General features: G+C 37.6%; 1 protein-coding gene across 1 annotated transcript; it reads right to left on the minus strand.

Moving 5' to 3' along the window:
* Positions 1-2640: 2640 nt before the first annotated feature.
* LOC132552293 (uncharacterized) lies at positions 2641-3252 on the minus strand. The gene has a single exon (XM_060216456.1). The coding sequence runs from the start codon at positions 3250-3252 to the stop codon at positions 2641-2643; it is 612 nt and encodes a 203-aa protein (XP_060072439.1).
* Between the last annotated feature and the right edge of the window lie 8390 nt (positions 3253-11642).

Raw genomic sequence — 11642 nt, forward strand, 5'->3', positions numbered from 1 at the left:
CGGTCTTTGTCCCCCTAGGACGGTAGGGACAGGGTCACCTTACAAATGAGAATATATGTGAAATGGGTCGGACCCCTGTACTGATATTTGAAGTGCCCTATGATCATAACAACTTGACACTTTTGGAAGTCACATGACACACATGCTCTTTTTGAACTATTCAAAGTGGGACGTGGTAACTTAATATAGAACATGAATCCAGGGGCGTAGCTAGACCATCAGAAATGTCCATGCCCTTTAGTGGTGGGATAGAAGGGAGGCAGCGAAGCGGAGGACAACCCCGAGGAAACGCATTTTTGGACGCGGAGAGTGCCCAACTGATCCATCTGGTCATACATATCTTGGTCACCCGTTCTTGAACATTTTGATTATTCTCCATATTCTCCATCTCTTCTATAGGGGCCAGATATACTGGGAAGAAGTGTAGCCATGACCTTTGATCGCGGAAAATAAATATTTTCTCGGAAACATATTTAGGTACGTAAATCGTATGTTGTATGTTGACAGCAAGTAGACACTGCTGATTTACATAAAGTCACCGAGATTTTTCGTATTGGGCGTACCACTGTACTTGACGCTGTTCCAAATTTATCTGGTGTATGAAAATTACGAAATTTTTTAATTATGGGACTGCTGAACCTCCCCGTCTAGATGATGGCTTTTCTTCAAATCACTTTGGATTTTCATCAGTCGCCTTCTATGCTTCAAAATTAGCCCCCTAAGCATCCAGTTGTATGACGTAGTTTAATCTAACTTTTGGCTCTACTGTATCTTTGTCTAATTATGAAAAGGTGTTATTCACTTGTGTGTCTTTTGTACAGTCTTGAATTGATAACACCCGGAAACGATTTTTATGATAAAGATCACTGGGTCATTATATCAGATTAAATATGTCAGGTTTGAGTACAGAATGAAATAAATAAAAATACCGAGGGTATTGATTCGGGGGAATTACTTCCCTTTGACAAGACACGTTGTAAATATTACGGATGTTTCTTTTCCGTTCATTGTTGTCACAGATCAAAACTTCATTGTCGACCTGCATTACAGATGAAGTTATAATCTGTCAGTGCGGACCTATCTCAGCAACCAACGATAAGAGCATCCGGTTTCCTACACGTCAGATACAATCCCTATAGAACAGCGTGTCAAAAATGCACTCACAATAATCGGCTTATAGCGATGCCATTTTAAACTAAAACAATACCAAGTTGTGCAAATATCGGATTTGAGCCGACATTGGTCTTAGAAGCAAGTTACTATCGTGTGAAATGTTGTGTGTTATCGATAGCGGTGCCACAGAAATATGGCTTCTACCTGCATTGTATATAACCTTTTACGTAGTGGCAAAGTGATTTAACAACCTAAGGAAAATAAAGACCAAGTATACTCTTCCAACCAACTAGAAAGAGTCTTTAAAATGATACTAAAAACGGTTCCAGGGTAAGAATATGGAGGTGTTGGTTTCGATTCTCGGCACCGTTATCAAATGAAACACCATTTTGGGAATCCCTTGCGGACTTGGCAAATGGATATTTACCAGGATACAAGAATCAGTGAACTAGATGAATTCTCCTCCACAATATCTTTATTGGACAATAAGAGTTAACAAAAAGGGATGGCGGGTCCTGTATTTGGTACAATGCACATCGACTTAGAGTGACCAATGTATACACCATGTGTCATTATCCTAATTAAAGAGAGCAGAGTTATGCTCCGGACACGACAATTTAACAAAGGACAATCACTCTGTAAATAAGGAGTTGTGGGCTCTGACTTTTGCACACTGCATATGATCAATATATACGGTAAGTTCCATTATCCTTGCTTAACTGCGGACAAAGACGGACGGACGACGGACAACCGCGGTATGGCATAAGATCACCGGTCCTTTGGACCAAGTTAGCTAAGATGAAGACTTTTTTAGCGATAAATATTTTATTGTAATAACTTGATAGTCAATAGGCCCATAGGACCTGTTCCGCTCAAGTGACTTTGTTTGGTTGAAATTGCTGAATCCAAACTGAAGCAAGACGACTTCCAAATAGCCAAGCACACAACGCACAACATTCCTTCAGACGAAGTAGGATTGTAGGATTTTTCTCTATTTCCTCTTATGGCTCCCATCCCTCTGACCCCAGGGGCCACCGCCAGTGTCAATATAAAATTCAGTCTCCTTCACCAAAGGATGTTTCAAATGGAACAGAATCTATCCTTTCCTACAGAAGAGTTAGGATTAGAAAGAAGTCTTCCCATAATCCTGGGGACGCCCCTTGAGACCGAGACCTAGTTTATTCAAACCTGATTTTTCCTAACCAGAGGGAGTTTCACACCAAATCTTGACAGAATCCTATCTTTCCTATTGGACAAGTATAATTTTTTAAGAACTCTTCGGGTCCCGACCAAGCCCAGAAGACCGAGACTCGTCATTTATACAAAATTTGTTCTTCCCTCTAAGTTTCATCTGACCAAATTTGGTCAAAATCCGCTTAGGCGTTCATTATTATTAGCGTTTTGTAGAAAAAAAACGACAGACCATACTATGCCATAAACTCACTTGACCCTTAAGGTCATGTGACTGAGCTACGTGCAACCGTAAATTACACACAAAATCAAATTTCGTAAAACAAACTTTACAGATCATCGTCGGAAAAGAAAGTGTGACAAGTCCAGAAATATAATAGTAACGAGAACAACGACAAGGATAACGATGGCCACACAACCCATATAGACTGACGTGTTCCGGTTGTCTGCCATGCTGTGTTTCCGGCGGTATGTGGACGAAAGCGAGGCTCTGTCGACCGTAAGAATTTGTCTGAACTCCTCCAGTATGTTCGCAATATTAGCTGTGGTGTCTTGATATAGAGGAGCACACACACAACAACATGAATCAGTGTCGAAACTGGTCGAGCTCTGACATGTTGACACAGCAGTGCTCTGAAGTGATCCGGAAGCAGACTCCGTCGATGTGATAGTATATACACCGGAAACATCGTCTAAGGATGATGTGGCAATGTTAGAATCCGATTGGGTCTTATCGAGAACCGTAGCAGAGATAGTCTGTGTTGATGTTGAACTAACGTCGCTTAAATATGTTGTGGATGGCGAGGCAGAAATTGGTGTGGCAGATACAGTCGTTTCCGATATAGTCTCCGTTGTGCCAAATCCAGGTCCATTGGTGCTGTGTTCAGTCGTGCCCGATATAGTCTCCGTTGCGCCAAATCCAGGTCCATTGGTGCTGTGTTCAGTCATGTCCGATATATTCTCCGTTGTGCCAAATCCAGGTCCATTGGTGCTGAGTTCAGTCGTTTCCGATATAGTCTCCGTTGTGCCAAATCCAGGTCCATTGGTGCCGAGTTCAGTCGTTCCCGATATAGTCCAGGTCCATTGGTGCTGAGTTCAGTTATTTTTGCGGGATGGTTAGACCCTACATTGCCAGACTCGGTTTCTGTAGAATGCAATTCAGACTCAGAGTTAGACCCATGTTTGTTTACTTCAACGGCTGTGTTCAGATCAGGAGCCATCTCGACTGAATCATTCGTGAGACCAGTGTCTTGTTCGGAGGACAAAGTTGGCACGGCAATCATAGACGACAGCGAGTTTGGGACTTCAAACTCTGCATGACATGAAACAGAAATATATGGAGACAACCTTTTATTTCAAAAGGTTTCAATAAGGAAGCAAGCAAATTGTCCAAAAATATTCCTTGACAATCGTTTAGGTCTAAAAGTAAAACGTGTTTTCGCTATCATGCCGTAAAAATAGGGTAAGGAGATCCGAATTGGTATAGTTTTAATTAGGAATCATGGAAAATTGTCAGGTGTATGTCTTACCTGTACAAAGTGCATATACCCTCTCATTGCTGTTAAAGTTAATGTTTTTCCACTGGTATTCCCAACCTTCATTGAGAACCACACACGTGTTCACGTCAGGAAATCTAGGATGGTCTTTGGCAAAGTTGGTGTATGATAGTGCTTGGCCGTCCGTATCTACAGCTGTACCGTTGCGAGTCAATGTAGCGCCAACCCATACATTATCCTGTAAGCTACCAATGTAAAAAATATCGACACGCAGCATGTGAATTCCTTAAACAGTTATAGCATTGATGATGTTTTAGACGTCAGATAAGGCGAGGAACATCTGGTTTTCATTTTTCGTCACAAAAATAAAACGCTTCATTATTTTAACGGGTAACAACGAGGAGACTTAAATTATGTTACTTTATTGGTGTCACTTTACGTAACTTATGGCTACAACCATCCACACTTTTCTATGACTTATGACCTAAAATCCATTCAACTAGTTAAGTATGTTAATAAAGAGATCTCCTAAAATCACTCACTTGAAAGTGACAGGTGAGAGTGGAGGTAGATATGATCTCTGGACAATCACACAGACAGGTGAGAGTGGAGGTAGAAATGATCTCTGGACAATCACACGGACAGGTGAGAGTGAAGGTAGATATGATCTCTGGACAATCACACAGACAGGTGAGAGTGGAGGTGGAGACAGGTGAGAGTGAAGGTAGATATGATCTCTGGACAATCACACAGACAGGTGAGAGTGAAGGTAGATATGATCTCTGGACAATCACACAGACAGGTGAGAGTGGAGGTAGAAATTATCTCTGGACAATCACACGGACAGGTGAGAGTGGAGGTAGAAATTATCTCTGGACAATCACACAGACAGGTGAGAGTGAAGGTAGATATGATCTCTGGACAATCACACGGACAGGTGAGAGTGAAGGTAGGAATGATCTGTGGACAATTACACAGACAGGTGAGAGTGAAGGTAGATATGATCTCTGGACAATCACACAGACAGGTGAGAGCTGAGATAGAAATGATCTCTGGACAATCACACAGACAGGTGAGAGTTGAGATAGAAATGATATCTTGACAATCACACAGACAGGTGAGAGTTGAGATAGAAATGATATCTTGACAATCACACAGACAGGTGAGAGTGAAGGTAGAAATTATATCTTGACAATCACACAGATAGGTGAGAGTTGAGGTAGAAATGATCTCTGGACAATCACAGACAGGACTTCCATTCAGATGATAGCGTCTGACTATCGCAGATAGGTACATATGTATTTGCCTCATTTTTTTCCCATCTCAACAAGATAAAACGTGTGTACGTAAGATATATATATATATATAGGCAGTTCTGTCTGAAAATCTATGTATTTACAATGTATATCAAGATAAAATGAAAAAGGAAACCCCAGAAACGTAACCAATTCGTATACAGGAACAGATTTACATGAAATCAAGGTAAATTAACAATTGTAAACATGGACTTTATCACAAATATAATAATGTTAATTTTTTTTCCTTAATCTTAAATTTAACAAATATTTAAGTTTTCCTTAATTTAATTGAGAATTCCAACTTTAATATGCTAAATTAATCTCACAATTCAAAACCACTATCATATATACCAAATACTAGCCTCGATGTACACGTATCTTCTTCATAACTATATACTAAGGTGTTTTAAACAGCTTTTTAACCGAAAACCAGGATAATCCTATAATTATTCGATCAGGCAAGTTGAAAAAAAAAACATATCCAAAATTTGACGAATGGCGTTTAAGGAATTGTTGTATGAAGATGTAGCATTGCTTTAATTTTACGAAATTTATTTAGAGAACCTGTTCCACAGATATCTATTTATATTCTAAATAATTAATATTTCAATAATTACAACAATTACTATTACACATCATATGTCAGCAGTTCTTTGTCAATACAATAACAGTACAATTTGATTCCTCTGGTCCAAACTCTCTCATGCTGTATAATAACAAGATAATTACTAGGTCAATATATATTATATATATATCTCTCTCTCTCTCTCTCTCTCTCTCTCTCTCTCTCTCTCTATATATATATATATATATATATATATAAAAAACTTGATTTGACGAGATGCGAGTAAATTCTAAATAAATATGATTTTTTACAAAAGAAGAAAGACGTTACATTTTGCACTAGCGCTTTCACTGTATTAGATCTTCAGGTGCATAGTAACTGTACATAATGGTGTGGTGTCACAACATGTTATCTGTTGATGACGTCATAATATAAAAGGGGCATCATTATATTTTGCAAACTTTACATTTTTATTACTTTATATTATGACGTCATCAACATCTTTCTTCTTTTGTCAAAAATCATTTATATATATATATATATCAATCAGACTCATAGTTTCATATACCTACATCACAAAGCTTTACTCATACATGTATATATAACTGTTACTTGATAAACCATCTAATAATATGTGTACTTAATACTACTTAATAATACTTTCTTAACATTCATGATAAAATATAAACCAGCTGTAAATTTCTCCAGGACTAGCAGACTTTACAAAGAATAAAATGACCTTTCATTGTGTATTTTAGATTTTCAATATACACATATAATAATTTTTCTCTCTTCCACTAGCCCAAAGACCTCTCTCTTGTTCCTTGCTGCTTGTCTCTTTTTGTCTCTGCTATTCTCCTCTAAAGTGTGTGAGGGTTTCAAAATGTAAGTGAAAAAGATTAGAAATTGTTGGTGAGTGAGATACATATATGTGATATGAATGTTTAGCCCCCCACCCCCACTCCTTCCTTCTCTTTATTTTTCTCTGTCTCTATGTCTCTCTCTGTGTAGAAGGAAAGTGTGTGTGTGTGTGTGTGTGTGTGTGTGTGTGTGTGTGTGTGTGTGTGTGTGTGTGTGTAGGTGTGTGTGTGTGTGTGTGTGATAAAGATGACAAAGGCACGTGTTTCGTTGTGTATATAGAAATGGTAATTGGTTTTTGTAAACCATATTTTCTTAATTATCTATCTATGGATGAATCCTGATTGCAATATTCTAATGCTGATGACAATTATGAGGATAAGAATGTTGTGTAAACTAGGATATTATCTACGATATAATTAAGTTATTGATTCACAAATAGTTGCAATCCTATACAGGTATGCAAGTTTCTGTGTGTGGAGTGTGTATGCTTATGTGTTGTTACCTATACTTATATAAAATGCTTAAAAATAAAAAAAATTACAACAAAAAAAATATTGCCAGGTACCAATATAACATTGCAGGAATACCTACCCACTCATCATGATATAAAGCACGAGTAACAACTGTGTGTCTTGGTTCCTGATGACGAAAAGGAACCCTCCCGACGAATCACACGCTTTAGCATCCAATGACTCGAGTTGGATGGTCCAAGCACACACGAAACCATTGCTCAGGTTAAGCTTAAACTTTCCTTCCGTGACACATCCCCAGGCATCTAAAAATATAAACCCAAAGAGTTCTTTTTTCCTCTCATATCCAGCGTTACCAAAGGCGTATATACTTCAAAGTCGATCAAATATGTGATCTCATTTCCCGATAATGTTTAGATTGAAGTAAAAAAACGGATATGGAACAGAAACGTGCTCAAATTTAAAAAAAAAATGTTACTTTATGCTGTTTATTGTAAGTCGTTTGGACTATAAAAACTAAAATGCTACCTTTTTTCTCGCTGATTCATAAAATTGGTTGAACGAATGATTTCCCAATCCTGGTTTTGATTGTCATGATTCCAAGTTACATGTTACATTGGTAGATTTGACAGAGGTCAATCCGTACTTTTGTTACTGTATAACTTCGAATGTTTGAATACTAATATTATCTTCAATGAAATTAATACTTACAACCATATAAGGGCAGTAGTGATATTAAAGCAGCTACACACTTCCTTATGGTATACATCCTGGTCTGCCAGTATCGTAATGACTGCTGAAAGGGATCCAACTGCCTTAACTAAGCCTTGAGATCGATACCAACAATATGACGGTTCTAAATGCTTCAGATGGGTCCCGCCCATCAAATTCTGTCAAGTCCGTGCTGACGAAAACATCTGATTAAAACATTTTATTACTTGACCTTGTTGTCGACATTCTTTAAAGTTTTTTTTCGTGAAACTTTTTGAGATCGAACCTTTTTACTTGTTGTCATATATTCAATCCAAACAACCACACCGTCATTTTCAAAACAAAACAGGTTTTTAATGTTTATTTCAACTAAAACACTTGCTATAACATCTTAGTTAGACAAGAGTGTATGAGACAAGGATGAATGATGACATAAACAGCAATGACACGACCAACACTAACACAAAACACTTCATTAGACATAGGAACAACAACTGCAAAATACCAGTAACAGAGCACTGCATTTATATCTGCATTGGTCAGCTGACCTGTACAGAACAGAAGTTATCATATGGAAATATTTGTTATATGAAGAAACAAACTGGATGATAGCATAATCGGATGTGACAATGTACCACAGGGTGGATATTATAGCTCCTCCCATTCCGATGAATGTGTGTGATATATGCTTGAATGATAAATGAAAGAAAGGAAAATTAAAAAGCTAGAAAAAATATGGACAGTAAATTTTGAAATATTGATCAATCAAGCACGTTCATGAAAACAGCCCGTTATTATAGTTTTAAAGCCAACCATTTTTCAAGTTAAAAACACTCAGAGAGAAGACATCCGAGTGAGATTTAAATACTGGAGAAATTACAGTATTATCTAGGAAAACACATTGAATGGTTGTTAAGCCCAGCTACATTGAGATAAATCGGTTAAAATGCAAGAGGAAATCTCCTTCAAGATCACAATGCTGACAAGATAACGCAACCATTATCACCGCATCCGACTGTTGATATATGTATATATACAAGAGATCACAGAGGAATCTTGACGCCAACAATTGTTGGATCTGTATTTGTTCTTTGAACGTTGGATTTCCCCCCTTCTTTTCTTTTCTGTTTTTGCTCTTAATGATAAGACATTTGAACATCAAACCTTTGCAGAAATAGCAATAACTAGAACTGTCGCCAGGATGGCCGACTAATACTCACGCTCCCCAATCAACAAAAGGTTTGAAAGGGTTGTCTCAACAAGATTCCTCCAAGAGGTCTTCATTTGGTCACCATGGCAACCAAATGAAAACAATTAAGTTATTTTTTCGAAAATGGCATAATTATATTTGTCACCCTCTAAACCTTTTTATACCAATTTTCACCTTAACCAGATAATATCTTAATTTCGACCAATCAGAAGTCTCCAAAGTGTTCCCATCGTAACGGTTTTGGAACACCTAATATGTCAAATTATAGGCTATGATTAGCTATAGCACTAGATCAAGTTTAAATGAAAAGTGAAAGGGCACAGCTTTATATCACAGGGATGTAGCATGCTAAGTTTGGGAAATATTGTTTCAGTACTTTATTAGATACAGTTGACACAATATTCTACAAAAAGAGGCATAACTCAGACAGGTCGGACGGTCAGACTGGGCGATTCCAATTTACCCCCTATCTTGGTGGGATAATCTTTAACTGCCAAATACAAGATAGATAGCTGAAAGCAATTAATTTTTCTGATCAGTCCCTTAATCACGGGCATTAGGTACCAAGGAGAACCTACATATGAAATTTGAGAGATTTGAGAGAGGCCCATTACTTTACTAGGCAAATCCAATATGGCTCCCTGTCGGCCATTTTATTTTACTGATCAGTCCCTTAAGGGAAGCCTACAAATAAAGTTTGAGAACGATCTATGCAGTAGTTCTCAAGAAATAATTATAACAAACTTCCAAAGTCAAATTCAAAGATGGTCGCTTGTCAGCCGGAGAACCTACACCTTAATTTTGAGAAAGATCTATGCAGTAGTTCTTAAGAAATAAAACAATATTTATCAGGCGAAATCTAAGATGACAGCCTATCGGGCTCTTTGTTTCTCTGATCGGACCCGAAATCAAACCGGCACAACTAGGGACTAAGGGGAACCTTCATATGAAATTCGAAAAAGATCCTTCCATTAGGTCTCAAGAAATATCGATAACAATTTTTCAGGGACGGACGGACGTCGGACTTTTTGAATAGCCTACCGTCTGTTAACAGTGGGCTAATCAAGAAAGAGAGAGAGAAATATAAAAATTGTAGTCACTTCTAATTAGTACAACACACGCGGGTTGCAATTAGTTTTCCTACCTTAGTAGGACTACATTTCAATCGACATGGTAACACAATATGACGTCATGTAAGTGGGTCAAGGTCACTTTTTGAACAACATTCATAGCTTCCCATTCCCAGCATGTTACAGACGCAATATCAGCACCATGTACATTTTGGTTATAGAAAAAAAATTGTTTAGATTTCTCATAACCTTTAAAGTAGATCAAAATCATTCATTTGAATACATAGTAGTATATTTTCAGCGTGTAAATTCCCATAGTCCTTATAGCTAAAATAGATCTCCAAGGTTATCGAATACATGCAATGCGTTTCGTACATTAACCCACATGCCAAATTGGGGCAAATTCGAGTGTAAATATGCAATGTGTGGAATGTAATGAAATGGAATGTTTTCGGTATTCAAAGTCCGATACTCTTGCAAATATTGAAATTGACCTCCGTTATTTAACTCGTGTGACATTAATTGATATGAACCCACATAAGAAATTTGGAGAACATCAGACAACAAATAGCCAGATTATTGTGCAGAGAGTACATAAATAATGGTAATTTTTTGGCATTAAAGTCCCTTAACGCTTGCAAATGTTCGATCACTGATTAGCAAATCCATGAGATAGGAAGTCATATACTAAATGTGGAGAACGTCGGACTACAAATTCGCAAGTTACTATGTAGAAAGTAACAAAGTCATTCAATGTCCCATAACTCTTGTAAATATTGACGGATTTCACAGGTTATGGAACCAATGTGAGTATGCCAAATATAAAGTCACGTACCAAATTCGGCGAGAATCTAACAACAAATACAGACAGACGGACGGACAAACGGATTGATGGATAAGCTGATTGCTATAAGACACCGCATCTCGATGTGGCGCCTTAACTTGGGATTTTGAGAGAGGTCCGTTCAATACTTCTCCAGAAATAGCGATAACAAACTTTCTTGGTCAAAATACAAGATGGTCATCTGTTGGCAGTTGTTTTTCTGATAAGTATCAAAATCAAACAGGCACAACTAGAGTTCAACAAACTTTGAGAGATCAATACAGGGCTTCACGAGAAATGGCAGCAATAAATTTTATAAAGCAAAATCCAAGATTGTAGCCAGTCAGTCATTTTTTCCTGATCAGACCAAAAATCAAACCAGCACAACTAGGATCAAGGGGTAATATATTTCATTAAGCAAAGTCCAAGATAGCAGCCTGTTAGCCATTTTGTTTTTTTCTGGTAAGTCTTAAAATTGAACTTGCACAAGAGACCAAGAGAACTAAAATATGAAATCTGAGTGAAATACACCCAGAGTGATAACAAAACTTGTTTACTGACCAAAAACGTTGGGCGATTTGAATAGCCCACCAGCATCTAATGGTGGGATAAAAAAAGAGGGCATTTTTCCTTCAAAATTGTTGAACACAAGCAGATATTCAAGATAAACATAACAAAAACAAGGGACAGTAACTCTTCCAAATACAGGTGAATCAAACTGCTGTTTAAGAAAACACAACTTCACACCACAGCGATTAAGCCAACCGAAATCAGAAGCGATCACCATGCCGTAATGTGTCCAAATTTTTAGCATGCATATAAAAAGGAATAAGA

Source organism: Ylistrum balloti, unplaced genomic scaffold, assembly GCF_031769215.1.
Source record: "Ylistrum balloti isolate Yb309-2 unplaced genomic scaffold, AGI_CSIRO_Ybal_v1 Utg370242, whole genome shotgun sequence".
Lineage (NCBI taxonomy): Eukaryota > Metazoa > Mollusca > Bivalvia > Pectinida > Pectinidae > Ylistrum > Ylistrum balloti.

Excerpts from the sequence above, each read along its gene's own strand:
- LOC132552293 (XM_060216456.1), bottom strand. The coding sequence starts at position 3,252 with ATGACTGAACACAGCACCAATGGACCTGGATTTGGCGCAACGGAGACT.